At 39.3% G+C, this 19,891-nt stretch overlaps 1 protein-coding gene across 27 annotated transcripts in view; it reads right to left on the bottom strand.

Moving 5' to 3' along the window:
• Positions 1-8,625: 8,625 nt before the first annotated feature.
• LOC138195467 (neurexin-1a) overlaps positions 8,626-19,891 on the bottom strand; it is a 245,336-nt gene continuing 234,070 nt past the window's right edge. For all 27 annotated transcript variants that reach the window (XM_069144917.1, XM_069144919.1, XM_069144920.1 and 24 more), the window contains one exon: positions 8,626-10,536. In XM_069144917.1, coding sequence (XP_069001018.1) covers positions 10,232-10,536 — 305 coding nt within the window. In that variant the 3' untranslated portion in view covers positions 8,626-10,231. The remainder of the gene's footprint in view (positions 10,537-19,891) is intronic.

Here is a 19,891-nt window from a genome sequence, read left to right as displayed (position 1 = left end):
GGGGGTCAGTAGAAATTTACCCTTTGTGTTGTTTCATTGTGAGGATGTTTTCTATTTCTGTTTCAATCATTTATCCAAAGAAGTTATTGGGGATAAAAATTTCATTTTCAAAGCACATATCCATTTGCGAAAACCCCAACCGTGTCATATAACTACCTGAAAGTATTTGTTGCCCCAAATAAAGTGAGGTTTAAATACCAATGTGTGCAGGCATGAAGCCCCTGCTGCATGGATGCTGATATGAGGCCTAAATCCTCAGGTACTGAATATTCTCAGACTTACAGCAAAAAAGTGAGAAACTCCAGTTTCTCTTTGTTTCATTTCATGTCCTTAGAAGTCATACGAAGCAAACTTCATATGAAAGAGAAAAAGAGGGGAAAAAAACTGTCACCTTGATGTTTCCAGTGCAGTTTTTCATTGAAGCCAGTCTCAGAGGACAAGTGCTAAGGAAAACATCATTATGTGGGGAGAAATGTACCGTTAATAAACCCAAATGGCACTGAGAGGTGCAGTTGTCAACCGTGATAAATGGCACCTATGCATCCTGAATGTGTTTGGTGCCCTTGCCATGTTGCCTCCCTCTCCTGAGGGCGGGCTCTCGACTGCTGGGATTGGCCTGGAGCTCCAACCTTAACCCCTCCACCAGAGGCTCAGCTCTGACAGGACGGAGGCAGCACTGAGATTGCCAGGAATTCTGACTCACGACGCTTCCCTTATGCTCATTTGCACTATGGTTAAAATGTGTGGAACGTGTTATGATCTAGGTTTCTCAGAAAAGGAATCATAGCATAATCTCGTTTTAAATTTGCTGCATAACATAAAAGGAAAGGCTTGCTTTGTAATTTACTCTGTTCTGTGGGATTTATTTTTAATGGTAAAGGTTAGCTATCTCTCATTTCCATTTGTCACCTCTATGTAAATATGTATAGATAGAGTGGGTTGGATGTAATTTTGTACCTGCTTATGTTAATATATAATAATTTAATGCAACTTGTACAGCCAGGGTGAATTTACATATCTGTCATTATATCAGCTTACATCAGAAAGTACAGATTCTGTCTCATAATTATCTGAGGTGTCAGTGTGACGTGATTGGTAAATAAAGAGCTCAATGCTATTAATACCATTTCTGTGACAAATGGTATAAAAATAATAACACATAGTCCCTACTATGGACAATAGATATTAGCAAAAACAGAAAGAAAATTCAACTGAATAACATCTTGAATGAAAAAGTTTTTTTTTTTTTTTTTTTTTTTTTTTTTTTTGTCTTTGTATTGTAACATTAAAAGACAGTTAACACGCATGGATCACAATTCCAGATATTTTGAGTGACATCACTCTGTCTTATTCACTTTGCCAAATGGCATCACAGCTGAAATATCTGCCTGTAAACATTTTACACATTTAAAGAAACCGTATTCAGTTTCATATGTGTGTGCCTTTGGGAGCGAATGTTTGTGTCTTATGTCAATGCTCTGCTTCTCTGATCTCAACACTTTTTTCTCCAGAATCATCCAATACGCAGCCGGGTTTCTCTCAGGTCACATTGAGTCGCATATTCCCAGTCAATCCCACCTACATACCAATCCAAGATGCCTTAAGTAACTGCATGGAAAATTAAGATAGGCTGCATTGAACACAGTAGCAAGTCCCATCTTTACAGTAGGTCATACTATTAAAGCTGCAATTATGTAAGGGAATCAACTTGAGAATAAAATGTATATATAAAAAAAAAAAACTTAAAAAAAAAACGCCATAACATGCCTCTTAATGTAAAAAAAAAAAAAAAAAGAAGAAGAAGAAGCCTGATAAGTGATGTTTCAAAGTAGTTATGACATGCAGGAAACGAGCAACTCCAATCCTTTACTAATTGGGTACTAAATGGGTAACAGCTGGAATTTCAATATTTAAAAACTGAAAGGGCGCAATGACTTTCTACATTGTAAAAGAGAACAAAGTTTCAAAGCAAGTATTACAGATAGCTAGAACGTGTTTTGTGGTTAGGCAGCCTCAGCAGATGGATGTTTACAGATGCACTGAGACGAGCACACTGTTTTAAGATTGTGTGCCTGTAAAATGAATGCTGCGCTGTAATCTTGTAAGACTAAACACTTTTGCTGTACAGATTCATTTTCATTTGATTCAGAACATTAAATTGTAGCTTTAGATCCACGCGTAATTATATCTGATATAACCTGGCCAGCCAGAGTTGCTTCTATTAAACAATGTTGATTCATAGCAGATCAGCATGGGGGTTATAAACAAATACCGAATAATAGTGATGGAAACTAATGTGGTGCAGTGTACTGCTGTGAAATAGAATCCACAAGACGTGTCTCAAGTTCGGAGAGAGGGCATGAAAACTGGAAAATGGATGATTATAGAGAAGGCGAATTACATTAGTGTGTCGAATTAAAGGGACGTCTGGTATATCCAGCTGAGATAGAAGCAAAGAGTCTGAGTGAGAGGGGGGAAATGGCACAAGATGAATGCAAAAGACAGGGACAAAGACATTGTGTGCGAGAGTGAGAGATGCAGGGGAGGGAGGATGAGAGGAGAGGAGAGGATAAGCATGTTGCTAAAAATACTTCCCAACCCTATGAGTTTTTCATCTATTGGCATCGACGATGCACGCTGAAATAAAGCTGTGAGCTTGTTATTGTTATTTCATTATTCCCTGTGTTTTGTGTATAGCATATACACTGTATCCCAGGAGTGAAAAAGCTTGTGAGAGTTGCTGGCTACTGGAAAAGAACAAAAGTGCACTGAGAGCAAATTAAGAAAAACAACATTACAATTATATCATTAACGATCTCTAATGCAATCAGAACATAAAAACTGTCTGGTTCCATCATGCGAAACTCAAAACCTGTTGGTCTGGTGGATATTTGACCACTGGCAGTACTGTATGGTACAAGTATGCTGTGATAAGTAGGTGCGGGTAACGGTTGTCTTGACAAACATACAGCATTGGGGTGCCACTTCCCTACATATTTTGCAATTCTGTGCAAAAACAAACCAACATTTGCGGCAGTGACATTAAAAGAGAAAAAGAAGAGGAAAGCCTCAAGTCAATGCAAACAATGCAGCTTCCAAAACAAGAACAAAAAAAAAAGCTTTGTTGTGTTTCTTAAGTTATGAAATATGTTCAACCTGTTTCTTTGGCCTTCAGGATTCACATGTGTTTGAGTGTAAACAAAATCTGCCTGTTTACAATTGAAACACTGCAGGGTACTTTTCATTTCCAACTTCTCCCGCACTTTTAGGGAAAACTGCCCAAGTCTAAAAGTGTTCCACAAATGCACACGCTCTAAAGATTTGATTTGAGATCCTCCCGCCCAAAATCCCAGATGCAGAAGATACATAAATCATGATCTGCTTGGCCTTGAAACACGCCGATTTACAGATTCTAGTGCCGTTGTCTTGAAGATACACTGAGATATACAGGGAAGACATGGCAGAATGTATTGTCAGTGAATACATTTGCCAGTTACTTATGAGATGCTGCATGTGAAAACACAGCTCAAACACAAGGAGAATGTGCAGTCATACATTTTACTTCCTGCTGTCAGATATCTTATTCCCTTTAGACCAACTGTTAACTGTTATTTCCTGTTACATTGTAGCAGCGTGAACCAATTATCTCTATGAAACTACTTATTTGGCACTAACACTCTTACTGTACCCTCACAATAGAACAAATAGCATCAATGGTGTATACACTTCTTATCAATAAAATGATCAGCACTGATGCTTGATGATAAATTAGCGTATTTTATTGAGTGTTTCGGGAGCAATGTATGAATGAGCAAGGTGTTGATTGCAGATATAGCCTACATTCTGCAGTCATGCTTGTGACCCTGACCCTGTACTTGAGCTAAATGCTAACTGCAACATCAGCCACAGTGTTGACATGCTGGGGTTCAGAGGGTATATTGTTTAAGATCTTAATTGACTTTCTTATCATGCTAATTCAGTTTATCTTTTGATTAGGATTAGACACTAATTACAGCAGGGGCTCATGGAAATGTCATTAGTTTTGCAGGTATCCAAGCAGTTAAATACAACCCTATTTCCAAAAAAAGATGGCGCAGTGTAAAATGTAAGTAAAAACAGAATGCAATGATTTGCAAATCATGCAAACCCATATTTAATTGGAAATAGACCAAAGTATCATACTTTGGAACTGAGACATGTTATACTTTTATGAGAAATATTAGCTTGTTTTGAATTTTATGGCAGAAACACGTTTCAAAAAAGTTGGGACTATTCTTATTTACATTTTACACAGTGTCCCAACTTTTTTTGGAAACAGGGTTGTACAAATTCAGATTTTGACCTGTTGATGGCTTTACATAAAAAGACACCAAATGGGGAGATGGATGTCTGGACTCAAGAACCAACCATGTTGAAACGGAAACTGCAAATGTGACGGCACTGGTTTTCTATGATTTCCGAAGTTAACAAACAACCAAATGAAGCTGTATGCAGTGGAGATACTGGACAATAAAACAAGATACTGAATGGCTGCGGCAACACGTCGGCTGTGACACACAGATACAAAAAGACTGATTTAAGTGCAGAAACATTTAGTGTTTGAGTTAGTAATCAGGGACAAGTTATAGACGGCCAAAGACTAGAATGAAAACAGTGTCACGGAGCATTTTGGAACGAACGGCGGAGACACTTCAGACTCATCTGGCATAGGGTTAGGGTTAAGGGTCAAAGATGGGCATCAGACATGTCTGTTTTATTTGATGAAGGCTCCATCCCACTCTTGTTAGTGTAATAAAGCTCCACTAAAAGATTTCAAGTTATTCATTGGATTATTGTTTGCTGCTGTTTCCATAATTTATCTTGCATTGTAGTATTTCAGCGGTGCTGGTGTTTTCTCTGGTATCTAGGTACCCTTAGTCTGACCCAAATTTCAATATAATCCGTCCAGTAGTTATTGAGATAGTCTGGACAAAAGTGGTGCACAGTCTATCATCTCGATTTACCAACAAGCTCCAATACCATTATATTAAATATATTAAACACTCAACCCAAAACAGTGTATTCCCTAGCTTTCCTATTAAATTATGCCGAATGCTGAGCAACACTTCTAACAGAGTGGAAAAGGTCCACATCACCACCTCTATCACCCTACGGCAGAGGAAGAAGCAGATACTCCAGATGTTGCAGATAAAGAACCTCACTGAGATCAGAGAAAGTTTCTGGATTCAGTAAACATGCACACTTACTTGTAGCTCAACAGAGCATGAATAAGGAGAGGCAACAACAAAGTTCAGCACGTTACTGTCACGGGCCAGTAACACTGAAAGCGCTCAGAGAATACCTGGAGGTGGGAGGACAATAGTGTGACACTGCAGGACAGCAAGAAAAGGGGGTAATGAAGCACTCAGACAGGGAATTTACCCAGGCAGAGAGAGAATTGGTCGCTGAGTAGTTTAATGTGCCAGTGGCGAATTTTAACAATCAGCTAACCGTGAACACAGCAAAGCAGAGGCAGAACATTTCAGGTCGAAAGTCTCAGTAGCTTCGATTAGCAGGGGCCAAAATATCACCGTCCTGCACCTGGATACAGAGCACTGTTGTGTTAAACCAAGCAGAATGTGACTCTAAAATGACTCCTGAGAAAATAATTACAACACAGTAACATCTATCAGACTGTTTCCAACAACTGAAGAAGGACATTAATAGGATCATCTTAGCAGCACAGTCGAAAAGAGTTGGTACTGGACAGAGACGATAACATGGTGCCCTGTAATGTTGTGTATCACCTTGTAATGTAAAATGTATTATATGTATCCTGAGGAAGCAGGGTATGAAAGAACGGTTGCAATGTCCTTTGGTGAAGATGCTGCATGTTGAAGTCAAGATTAAATTCTTCATGGGAACATGTGAACTCAGTGGACAGAAACATGAACAGCATGTGTACACGCAGGCACAAACACAGCAGCATCTCCAGTAAACAAAGCATTCTTGTCCTTTCAGACCAACACTACACATGAGAACAGGTACACTCACAGACAATGAAAAAAGACAGATACGGCAGGTGGTATATACATGAAGGGTGTCATGTATGTGAAACTGGAACAAATATCCTTGAACGATGGGGGGAGGTGGAGGTGGGGGTGCGGGATGGGGAGTTGGTTTAGCAATACCAGCGATATCAGCAACTTGCACTCTGTCCTGACATCTGTTCCCATGTGATCTCACAAAACTTCACAGTTTCACTCGTGAATCAGGCGACGGCCACGGGCTTGTGTGACCTCAGTGACTCTCATGCGACATCAGAGTGTGCATGACTTACAGAGTTTAAATGGACTCCACTGTGAAAATCAGTAGCAGCATCAACAACTCTTGTGTGAATGATAACAAGTCCATTTACCATCACTTTAGTAGTTAGTGCCAGTTCTCTGGATTTAATCTGCCCTGTGATCAGGCCCAAATTCAAATCCCCTTACTATGGGTTTTACCTTCACATCATTTTATCAACATACAAGGGTGACAAAGCACTTTATTGTATGAATGAGGCAGATAGATGAGCTTTGTGCCACATTTCACTGGTCACTGTGATATTAAAGGTCATTTTTTGGGCTGAGACTGCTGTTTCATAAGAGGCTGTAATGCTTTTTTTTTTTTAACTTTTGATCTCAGTTAATTTCTTAGCAGCAAAGTCCCACATGAACATGCTATTTTCAGCCAAAGTTAGAATAGTTTTGGTTATTTCACATGAAAGATCCCTGTTATTGTGTTTTTCTCTGACTCTTCTCAAGGTGATGTCGTACCTTCATGCTCCAATCAAAATTTAGCAACACAAATCTGTCAATCACATCTGATCAGACCACATTCAGACAGTCCTTGTGAAACAGACAAAAGTACATTTTTTGACTGTTTAATATTAAATAAATAATACCTAAAAGGGGCATTATAAGATTTGACTGTTGCTAATTTAGTTGTGAATATCTAACGTACCGTTTGAAACCAAATGTTTCAGGGACATTAAACTGGAATTCCCACTCTACATTTCATCTTCTCACCAGGACTTACAGCTCTGCAACCACCACAACTTCTCCATTTTAACACCTGCTATCTTTAGACTGAATATAACCTCATGTGTGATATCACCACCTACCCTGTTGTATTGTCTTTAAGGAAGACTGAAATGAGGAATTTTCAAATGAAGATTGGTAACATATCTCACATGACACAGCATTACATTACAAAACTGGGACAGTGAGGATCAACCATGTATTTGCTTTTAATCCAGTAAAATCAGAAAATCAAACAATTAAAGTCATAAGTAGGACGTACAGCTTTTGTTGAACTACGCTGTGAAAGTACGCACCATTTCCTGCTGCGTTTGTCTCTATTCACACCCTTGCAGAGTTGCACTGTACTTTATGTGCAAAGCACTGTATCTGATTCTTGATCAGACTATCGCTACACTTTTGGGTCGATTTTCCCACTCTGATGTTGTGACTTTAATTTAAAGTCAAGTAACTGCTTACTGCTCAAAGTTAATTTATCTAGACAAGGAGGGTGGCACCTTATCTGATGAGGTGCACAGTTTATCTCGAGATAAAAAGCTAACACGGAGTCTAGACAGGTGTCTTCAGCTCTATAAAGCTGAGTTCAGGTTTAAAAGCAATAAATATTGAGCTTCAAAATGCTCTAAACTCACCATCAGACCTACATTTTGAACTCATTTTATACATTTTATTTTTTATATGATTTTACCAGAGATATAAGAGCAAATAAAAATGCAAAATCTAAAACTTTTAACAGCAAAACTGTTGATAGTCTGGGAAAATTAGGAATAACCATTGTAGATTTTGATATGTACAGACAAATTTAAACCTCCTATTGTATGAATGTGTCACTTCTGGTTCTTTTTTTAGCATGTACTATAAGTAATAAAAAGCAGGAATAGATGCAGATTTAGTGCAACACCAAGAGCCAAAAAGAAAGATGAACCAGCTCAGTGCTAAAGCGGAAAAAAGGCAACACAACTAAGTTTACACTTCCCGGTCTGTTTACAGGTCTTGCAGTGCTTTCTGTTAAAATGTGATGACTAAAATGTGCCATTAGTTGTATTAATTTATTTCTAACTGATAAATGTCACTTGAATCGGGGCTAAAGACTACAAATTCAGTGTTTAGTTAGACATCAGTGAGCTTACCGGATCTCTGTAGCCTGTTATAATCACCGCTGCTTGAGTCCTGCTGCTTGAGGCTACATTAGATACTAGCATAGCACACCTGAGTCTCCCATCAAACTGTTGGCGGTCGCGATGCATTGTGGGTACTGTAGGCCCCTGGATTTGATAAGGAAGAAGAGCACGTGGAACAAAACAATGTTAGAGGTGTCTGATGCTAAATCGGCAGCAAACTCTTTTAATGATGTGAAATGTCAGCTTGACAACAAAATGAAAATCATTATACCTGCACGTCTGATAACATTTTGTCAATAGACTGGTTTAAGTTCACTTAGATAATATTTTATTCATTTGATTTTTCAAAACTAGTTTTGATAGTTATTTTTACGTGGAGTACAAGAAGAAATACAATTGAACATAAAACACTCAAGAGGAAATAAAAGAGGAGCAAACAAAGAGAATTTATAATCATCATTTATAGCTCATGGTCATTTTTCCTCATACTCATTCCAAGTACAGGTCTCTGGAAAGCAGAATTGACTGACAGAATGACAGAACAAACACAGAACAGTTGAAAATGGAGACTTATTTGAGCTATTCTCCTCGGCTTTTGCGTCAGCCCAAGCACACACTGGACAATCTTATACCACTTGGAAAAACACACACAACAAGTTAATTTATCTTAATCTTTGTCGTCATCCATCATCATCATCATCATCATCATCATCATCATCATCATCATCATCGCTCAGATTCTTGGTCTTCATTCTCACTCATGTAAGTCAGGGTTGAGGAGGGAGGCAGTGATTCTACCGGTATCCTTAAAAAGAGAGCCACACAAGTTGTCACGTCTCGCCTCTCCGCTATCATCGCCTTGTGCAGGTTTTGGGAACGGTTTGGGCTTTCACTGGTCCAGGATCATCTATCTCAGGTTGGCATTTGTATATAAAAAAAAACTATATAGGAACACATGTAAAAACAGGGGAGATTAAAATTATTATCCAACTGAAAAAAAAAAATGCAGATGTCCTCATAAAATCTTCTATGTCTAGCAACACTTAATAACACTTATGTCTTCTTTTTGTCCTTTTTTTTTTTTGTTTTATTCCAAAATGGTTTGAGGAGCAGTTATAGTTTGCATCATCTATACAACAGGCTATAAAACACCACTTTGTCACAGTCCAGAAAGCACATATAGATGTGGTTGTACTGTATATAAACATATGTACTGTAATAAGATAATTTTGCGTGCATGGCTCCCGATTGATCTCTTTTGAGACGTCCCCAGGATCCTGAGGAGACTCTCTCCTTTGAGTTCACGCGATGTGAAAACGAAGGCCTCCAGATTTCTTACTGGCACAATTGACATTTTCTTTTAAATCATAGTCTTTCGAGAGAAACTGCCATCCATTCTCATCTTTGCACTGCAGCAGCTCCGCCAGCCAGGTATTAGTCTATGCCGACCATCGCCGCCTCCTCAGTGAGTACTTTGGCTGATTCCTCTGACATCCATCAGGGATTTTTTTTTCTCTTCCGTAACCTGATTTTTTTCTCTCCTCCTTTTCATCCACAGTAAATGTTTGGCGTTATGTATTTACTGATGCATTGTGTCATTTCCTCGAGAAAAAGTCTCAACAACACAAACACAGGCAATGTAAATGGAAACGTTGAGTTTGTAATGCTGAATCGCCATTTGCAAAGTGGATCTGTGCTCCTGTTTGCCAGAAACATGGGAGTTAATCACATGATCCCGGCCGAGGAGCAAGTCACAGATGGGTTAATGTTGTTTGGAGACATGTTAGATATGCATTTAGTTCATTTTTAACTGTTTGCCAGAGCCATTATTCCATCAGTCTCTTTCTGGACCGTCTATCTTTTCTGTCTCAAGTGCTTGAGTCTAAAGAAAGTAATTTTTTCATGTTTACTTTTCAGAGCATTGTCTTATAGGAAAAAAATGACTAATTAATGTTCATCTTTGTTATTATACTGTACACATGTTGATGTCCTGATTTGTCTTTTTCATAAATGTTTCAGTTGGTCCAGTAGAGACCAAAGCTTTGACAATCACACGTAGTACTCCTTGTCCTTGTTCTTCTTGTTCTTGCTTGAGGTCTTTGCAGTGTTGACTGGCTTCTCTTTGACCACGGTGCCGTTGGATTGTGCCGAGTTGCTGATGTAGTTGCGGCTCTCGTCTACGTGGTATGAGCCTTCGTCTCTGTTCCGGTATTTGTACATGGCATACAACAGGATGAGGATACACAGCGCTGCTGCCGCTACGATGCCGACCACCATCCCCGTGGTGCTGCTGGACTCGTGGAAGACCTCCAACGTGTCGGGGTAACCCTTCGGTCCAGCACCGGTGGGATTGGCTGCGAGGGAGACAAAGATATGATTACCACAAAACTTTTAAATCATTCTTACTATAAAATGATTTATTGTGGCAAATTAATGCGTGTTTCCAGCTGCATGTGCAGATCAATACCACAGTGTAATGACTGAATGCCTGAAGGCTGCAGATGTTAAAAGCAGATGTTGACTTATAGGACTGGCTTCCCCACCAAATGGAAGATGAGCAGAGGAGAGACAACAAACCACAATGTCTGTCTTTAATAATGCTAAATGAAATAGTAAGGATAAAAAGAAGGATGAAAAGATGAGTCTAATTATTTCTAACTTCAATGCATTAATACAACAGCACAGTGTGAATCTTTAAGCACTTAATGATCCGACTAGTGTGATAGTTAAAACTGTCAAAAATGACCCTCACTGTTAAAGAAAACATGATTACACCATGTGGATTTTTTTAAATAAAACTCTAAAGTCTTTATTTTAAATGCTTTCACAGTAAAACAAATAAATTAAAAAAAATGACTCTGGATATTATACTCCAATGCAACACAGCTGTTCCCCCAGCCACCTGAAGATGTGGAAGTATCAGTTAGGACTTTCAATCATGTAAGACTTTGCCTTAAGTGCAAACCATTTTACCTGTCTAATCTACTTCCTATCAGCATTTTAAATCCTGTAGAGCATTATTCTGGTGATATTCACTGAACTGTAATTCCATACTCTGCTTATCTGGAAGAGTAAGGAAAGTGAAGCGCTGTTAAGAAAAGAGACATTTGCTAAATTCAGAAGCTGACAAGAAGACGGATGCGTTAATGATTCATAGAGAAGCTAACAGCTCATTACATGTTTTGCAGCACCGTCATGAATGAACAGGCCTCATTTCCAACATTCACTATATATCCAAGTTGCATGACAGTATCACGTAGTCTCTGAAAATAAATCTTTCAGAGAGAAACAATTCTTCAATTGACTCAGCAGATTTTGCCAAAGGCTGTCCCCACTTCTGTTCTGCGGTGGTGCCATTCAGTTGAGCATATTCTGAAAACACGTCAGCCCCCTGATATTATTCAGTCCTCCTGGCACATCTCTCTGTGTGTTTTTGGAGCAGTCATCATTTCTGCTTAAGCCCTCTTTGTTGCATTTGTGCAATCCAAACACTCAACACTAACATTTGGAAATGAAAGCACTCTGGTTACACTGGGGCAAAAATATATATATATATATTTGAGGGATTTAGTGCTGGTTTTAGATCATAGTTACGTTGACGTGAAGATGTTAAGCTTCCATTTACGCCAGACAAACTAACAATAAGTGTTGAGATGCAGGTCTGAGTTATTTCCTCTGTGTTGACTGGACAGTTATTTAGCAAGCTGTGCAGCCTTCCACTTTTGTTGCTGCTTCTGCTTGTCCGCGTGCTGAAACACTCTTATGCTGTGAGTAGACTGTGGCAATGGGAATCCCTTATTTGTTGAATGATGTAAATCCCTGGTTGGGTGAGACTGGAAATAACAAATACTTGGGAGTTATTCTTTTTTATGACATCCCTATGAAACCATATCAATATTTTTTTCTTCCAATTGTTTGCTGTAAGCTGTGGCATTTAATTTGACCTATTATGGTACAATTAAAATACTAGGCTTGACTTGACATGTATGCACATGTATTACTGCATTTGTCTCTGTTACGCAAATCTGTTATATGTTTTGTGTTTGATAAATGACTTTTTTTTTTAAATAAAAACCCAACAAACCCAGGTTGGTCTCGCACAATACATTATAATTAGTTATTCTATGTTTATCCCTGTTGTATGTGTGTTTTAAAGGCTCTGCTATGATTCTGAATGCTCAAGCTCTTGTTTTGAAAGTAAAAAAAGATGAGAGTGTATTGGCACAATAAAAGTATGCCTTCCAAACAGGCTGAGTCCTCACTAAGACCAGAGAGCAGATGAGTCCAGTTGTCCGAGCTTTACAAATGTCTACTGTTGGTTTCTAAAGCAGTGAATGGTTCCTGAGCACAGTATATTTCAGCTCTCTGTCATGAACCATCCAGACAGGCATCTCAGGTCATCTGGGGAAGGTTTGCAATACATATAGAGTCTAAACTAACCAGAGAAGCAGGACTCAGCTTTTATGCTCCACATGTCTGGAACAAACTCCCAGAAAAGTTGAAGTCTGCTCCAACTCTTAGTTCTATTAAATCAGGGTTTAAGACTTTTTCTGAAATTTTATTAAATCAAATTTGGGGCTATTTATTCATATTCTTTCACTGCAGTGGAACTATAACTGGATGAGTTCGACCATTATTTAGCTGGGATGTTATACTCTCCAGCACACACTTAATGAGAACTAATTACATAGTATATTTCAATGAATATATAAAGTACTTGATGTCCACTGAAATTAATTCTACGTGAGCCATCCTTCATGTCCCATTTTGCTGTCCTACTTCTACTCACTTATTTTTTCAAAAGTATTTTAGTTTTGAAAAGTAATTGCATTCTGCAGCTTTGATATCACACCAGTGTTAAAAAGACATTTCACTCTAAAACAGAAACCACGACATTGTCTCTTCATTATTTCAATCCTTTGATCTTGGCCAGTCAGAGTAATATTTCCTCACGACTACTTCCCTTCCTGTGCCAGAATTCAGTACCCGCACCACAGAACAAGCAGCTTCCTTCAAAAGGTAAAAGACATGGAAAACTAAATTTTGCTACCATTGAAAGTTTGTCATAATCACCCCTCTTAAATCTTATCACATCCTTATTTTATGACAGGCTAAGTTCTGTGAGCCTGAGCAGAGACACGGTGGGTCTTGTTACCATTAAAAAAAAAAAAAAAATGTTTCTTCCTGATCCGTGAAGGACAGGCAGAATTAATAAGGTGATACAGCACATCCCATCCTGCACACTACTCTGGTGGCAACTTCTCAAATGTCAAATAAACACAGTTTTTGGAATTTTTTGAAGTTTCATCTGTCCTTCAGATTATAGTGAATACAGTAAAATGCTATTGCAGCTTCAATAAAAAAAGATTATGCTAAAGATTTAGCATGTTTTTTTTTTTCCACATTTACTACAAATCACACACTTTACAGCTAACCATTCTGCAAACCACTCTGTGTTTGTAGATTTTAAATGCCCCCCTGCAGTGCATTGTCTCAGTAATTGTTGCTATTGTTGTGCTCTTTTATAAATGTTAGATAACACTGAGAGAATGCTGCACTTGTGGATCATTTCCACCAGTGAATGGGGGAGTGATTGCACATCAGTTTACCCACTTCATATTCTGAATGCTGTCCAAGTTATAATACAGCTCTCCTTATGTCTCTGCTATCGCTCATCATTGTTCTCTCTCGTGTGTTGATGGCTCCGGAGACAAATCATGTTTTTTTTTTTTTTTTGGATCACTTTCATTTCTCTTCCTGAGTGGCAGTTTAATGTTGAGACAAACATGGCTTTGAATGGTGCACTATGAGCTAATGATCCACACAGCAGACACTCGAGTTTTGTATTTTAGGGAGATCTCATTTATGCCGGACCAAAGGGCACAGGGAGTGTAAACTGTAAAGGTTAAAAGTTCTCTAAGCTGTCTGTCAGGAGAGGAGATGCGGCTGCTGTTCATTGACATGTTTTCCACCATGGTTAGACTGATCAGTGGCCCAAGTATGCTTCCAATGCCAGCAGACATTCAAGGACAAGCAGAGAGCACCACTGGGGGATAGAGTGTGACTGAGCGTTGCAACAGATTATCTCTGCTTGTGACAAGCCCACTTATCCTTGCAGACAGGTGTGAAGAATGCTCTCGCCTTGTGGGCAAAAGCCACTGGTTGACACGGTTCGTCCTGAGCAAGCCATTGTGTGGCATTAACAGTGAGTTACTTTCATATTTGTTATCTATCCTTTGTTCGGGGTCAAAAAGTTGAAAGTGTAGATAACATAGCAGGTTGATGGAGGATGGAGCTCTCGATGTGGCACTGGAGGGTTTTCTGTGAGACCTCAACTGGCTCCTGCAGTGAGGTGGAGGAGCTGAGGAGGCAGGCAGCCTCAGCCTGCTGTATGAGGAGTGATCCATGTGATTAAAGGACTATGGTGCGCTGCTCTTCTCTATATGATCTAACACCTCCAGCTCTGGGCTTTGTTATTTCCTCTTGCCTGGGTCTGTTGATTGGTTCCCCACATGATGTGTTCACAAAGAGACTTTAGCTCCAGAAAACTCTCAATCAAGCGATCACTTTCACTTTTCTTTCATGACTGAAAAAGTTTTTTAAAAAGTAGAATAAGTGGGCTACGTGAAAAATTCTAATCGTTTCCTGCGATATCCAATTTGATATCTTGACAGAGAAAACTAAATGGTGACCATTGCTTAAAGGATTAACACTGCATTTAGCACAGTGCTGACACATCCACGTTTTGTCTAAAATTATTAGCATTTATTACAGCTCATTAGTTCACATTTAGTCTCAGCAGTGTCTATCAAGCAGCCACCTAAGGGGATCCTTCATAGTCCAGTAGATCACCTGATGCACTTGATAATGCAGCTCATTTGTTACCCACGCGCCCAGCTGGGCACCCTGCCCCGCTTTCCCTCAAGTTGGGTTCAGGCAAAGTGATGTGCCCGACACAAGGCCTTCAAGAAAGCCTCATAAGGGCCTCATTCAAAATGCATCTGCCTGTCTGTTCATTAGCACTTCATCACCTCAGAATGAAGGCACATAAACTGAAAAAGAAATAGCGCCTGAAACAAGTGTTTAAAATGATGGCTGCTCTTATACGCTCTACTCGAGCGTACCCAAGGGTAAAATTAGACACAGGGAAAATGACCTTAAAGTGGCGCCAAGCTTCGTGGCAGCATAGCAGGGGTGCACTTGTGAAGCGATAGAGGTAAACTCAGGGGGGTTAACTTTTGAAGGATTGCAGGTGAGTAAAAGCTGCCAGAATAACTTTCACCTCTCCATCTCATCCCAGAGCGAGACTTAAATTACAGCATCACATCCAGACCATCATAAAGTCCTTGCTGTTTTATTTACAAGGACAACAGTTAATGTTACAGTCATTTAGTCACAAATCATTTGCTTTCATCAGAGGTTCCTCAAGAAGAGATGCATGAGGAAAACAAAGGGATATTTTATACTGTGTATGACCTTAATACATAAATGTTAGGGAAACTATGGAAACAGCCTCGCTACATTTTACATTGACCAAGCAGAGAGGCCATGAACAGTGCAAAGACATGGACTATGAGACTGGTTTGGCCTCAAGGTTCTGCTTACTGTAGGGTATATTCAATAGCATCTTTCCTCTTAATTCTACCTGGATGCTTCAGTATGGAGACAGTATGAGCTCGCCTCTCGAAGATATTAGCAAAGTGCAATGGAACATGTCATTTAAAAGCCGGTGAAATGCCTGATGTGATTTTCCTTCTTCTTGCCTGACTTCTTTTTGCCACGTGCTCCCGAGGAGAGAAATGGGATCAGAGATTCCACATTGTCAGGCGGGATTTGAATAAATGGTCCTCTTCAAAGACGATTTTTCCTCATTTGTCTCCGGCGAGACGGTTCATTTGTTTGGTAATTTGTAACAGGGTGAGGAGGTTGATGGGGGCCACAGATATAGGAAAACAAAAAGTGGAGCATGGGGGTGGGGTGTTACTTCAGGTGTGTGTGAGGCTTATTGAGAGGTAATGGAGCAACCAGGACTACTTAAGATATATTGAATGGACAGTCTAGGCTTGACCTTTCATTAACTGTTAGTGGTAATGGGTCAAAAGTGTTGTGTAGCGAACACAAGGATAATGCCCTTTTGTAAATGAATGTATTAAAGAATGTAATACACTAGAGGAGGCCGTGACAGTGTCACTCTTTGCCTCGCCTAGGTTAGAAAAGTATGCATGTAAGTCCAGGGTCAAAGAAGGAGGTCTTGTGATGAAGTACAAATAGTTACAAAGCATGTGAAGGGAGGAGTTTGGGAGTTTTTGGACGGTACAAACACAGAACTTTCACCAGGACAACCTGTGTTCAAGTCCATGAAAAAGCAATGTGACCATACGTGACATTGCTCACGTTAAATTACAAATTTTAGACCAAACCAAATGAGCTTTTCCTAACTCTAACAAAGTAGTTTTGTGCCTGAACATGAACCACCTATTTTTACACTTAGATAAAGCAAAACCTGAGAGAAGCCCTTACTTGCAGTGTGTCGATCAGGGCATTGCTCAGTGTGCCCATATTTAGTACTGCCCCGATATGCACACTGCAGTCAGGGGTACTTAAAACCTGACATTGACATGTAATCATCTGGTGAACTGGCAAGTGTATTACACACTTTGATGTGATATTGGGTTGAAACGCTGTGTTTATGTAGCAGCCAAAAAAATTCAAAGAATGAAGTTATCCTTCGGTAAGAAGGCAATTAAAGGAGATTTTGGTTGAACTTGGCCCTCTGCAGCCTGCAACAGTTGATAAACATGAGCAGTGCGTCATGCACCTTTGAGAGCTTAAGGAGGTGTGGCTGCGAGTCGCCTCCAGAGCAGCATGGGCTCAGTTGGCATGCTCAGTGACACATTGCTGTTATTCAGCCAGATTAGTGTTATACCATCTTCTTACTACACATATCCAGCCATAATCACAAGCTGTCAGAGCCGTCATGTAGTTGGGGATCAGTTTGCAGACAGGTCAACTGTATCAACCGCGGCAGAGCCAAAACATTTATTAAAATCCCTCTTCCCTCTTTAATTATCTGAGTGTCCTCAAGAAGTGATGCAAGCCATCCTGTACTTGTGACATGCTGGCAGTGTGCCTCATGACAGCATGCATGTGTGAGTCTGGAGTGGCTCTGCTCTTGCTGATGGTGGGTGATGAACTGAGAGCTGAGTGAGCATGAAATGAAGTGAGAATTATTAAAAGGTGTTTGATATAGCCAAGGAAAAGGTATGGTGCAGTTTAAGCCTCTGCCCAGTGGGGTTCCCCTAAAAAAGGCAAGATGAAAGAAGAGGACTGAGATTACTCGGCTTGAAGGCCCCCGAGTCTGGAGTTCATCTTTTGATTAGATTCCTAAAGCATCAGGTTACAAGTTCTTAGGATCTATATTTGCGATATGCACAGAGAGACTTATAGGTATGACTTGCGTCACTGTGTGGAAAGATTATGTAAAAGCTGCAGCAGAACTATTTTCTGCTGCAGATCAAATCAAACTCCAGTGATAACTGTTATTTTAGAGACATTTTGACACCTACTGCTGAGCAAATTATGTCGAGAAAATATAAAGGCACACTTTTTCCTAGTTATTGCAATATCTCTATGGAATTTAATATATATATATATATATATATATATATATTTTTTTTTTTAAACAATTCAGTAGGTGATGAAATAAATAGTGAGGTTTTTAAGCTTAATTTACTTGAAAATATATAATACAGTATAATTACCCATCAGGGGTTTGGGTTTACTAACCATTTCATTCTGTAAAAGCTTTTGATTTTGTTTTGCCTCATTCTCTTTTACAACAACGTGACCAACATCATATGATAATTATTGTATTTTCTGGCTCATAGAAAGTAATGGTATGCACACAGATTAAAGGTCTTTCATGCTGTTGTTTGATGAAGTCAATTAAAATGCAATACTTTAGAGCATCTTTAGAGATTACTGTTTGCACATCTGTGAACTATTGGGTAATATTTCAGAGCCCTTATAATTACTTATATTATTACCGTAACTGACCTTTAGCTGTGCGGATTTTCTTTTCCTGGCTAAGCAAACTCTTTCATGCCCTACTTAGACTTATAAACAGACACATTGTGTTAGCATCAATGTCAGCACACCCAAAAAGATGTGTGGTAGAAAAATAAAAATAATTGAAAATATAAATATGGTGGGATCAGTAAAGAGAAAGACTGACAGTAAGTGTGAAATCCTGTTTCCTCTCAGAACACACTTCATTTGAAATAGGACGTAGAAAGAGGACTTGGACGGAATAATCCTCCGTGAAAGAGTGCAGAAAAACAAAAATGGCCAAATTCCATAAGTTTGTCTGTGTAAATTGTATGAAATAATAACAGCAATGATGTTTGCAAAAGAGCAAACACAAGGCTTGAAGGTCAACAGTGTCATTTGATGGGCACAAGCTACAATCATATTCAACAAACATCGGGCTTTTCATTAGTTAAAGCGTCTGTGCGAGCGGCAGTCTGTTGGCATGCAAGGTGCATGACACTCTCTTCAACAAAGGAAGAAATGAACACACACAGAGTTCCAGCTGGGTATGATTGAATAACCTATTAAATGTGGGCACTGACCTCTTAAGCCAGCGCAATGCTCTTAATGTTTCATTAATCTCACAGCTACTTTTAAAGCAATAATTTACTCAAATCCCCCCCCCCCCCCCCCCCCCCCCCACACACACACACACACACACACACCTCCTGGCTGGGTGCATTTCAGTCATGGCCGTCGGGTTAATGAGAGTATTCATTTGCCGTTTGATTTATTGGTTTACTTTATGTATTGTTTTTCCACCCATAAATTAAATCTATTTAAACAAATGTCAAACACATTAGTAGCTGCTAATGTCACTGTAGAATGCTTGAGGATAGAAAAAGATGAGAGAGCATAGAGGGAAGAGGAAACTAGAGATGATTAACCTTCACCTGCCTATGGGCGATCCGCAGAGAAGGGCTATTGGAGCAGACAATAAAGGCACTGAAAGATTATTTGTGACATGTAGAAGGGCACGTATGGCGAAAATCTCACCGAGGCTGCTGGTATGAACTTCTATTTGTCAGGGAGCATGTTTCGTTCGTACAAATCAAATTCCACGGGACTGCATGTTGCATAATTAATGATAGTGGATTGGGAGAAAAGTAAAGGTGCAAACATATAAAAGATAAACATCCAGCTGAAACATCCGGTGCTGTGTTAGGATAGATAATTCTACTTCTGTTCACGCTGTGCAAAGAAAAAAAAAACCATGAGAGGCTGGGATCAGAGAATCCTAAATTCAGAGGAGAAACATTGTGTATTCTGTCAAGAGCAAGGGAAACCTCCTCATGCGTTCCTTCATCATTTTTTCAGCATGAAATATGCTGGGGTTTGTTCTCAAGCAACAATTAAGGGGGTATTATTTTGGCATTACACAATGACTGTGTTCATTAAAGACAGAAAACTTTTACTACACCAATTATTAATGACCTATGAACATCAGTTAGAACTAAAAGTTTGAATATTTGCTAAAGGAATGCCTGACACTTTATTGTCCATTACACACCAAACTCAATAAACCATGAAGGAATAATTCGATATGTTGTTGTTACTGTTACGTGCGAAGCTACAATCAGCAGCTTGTTAGTTTGGATAAGCATATACTGTAAATAAGGG

This window comes from Embiotoca jacksoni, unplaced genomic scaffold (genome assembly GCF_022577435.1).
Source record: "Embiotoca jacksoni isolate LCO1_2020_lvr unplaced genomic scaffold, fEmbJac1.0.p SCAF_12, whole genome shotgun sequence".
NCBI lineage: Eukaryota > Metazoa > Chordata > Actinopteri > Embiotocidae > Embiotoca > Embiotoca jacksoni.
The sequence above is the reverse complement of the archived record's forward strand: the minus strand, read 5'-3'. Positions and strand labels throughout refer to the sequence as shown.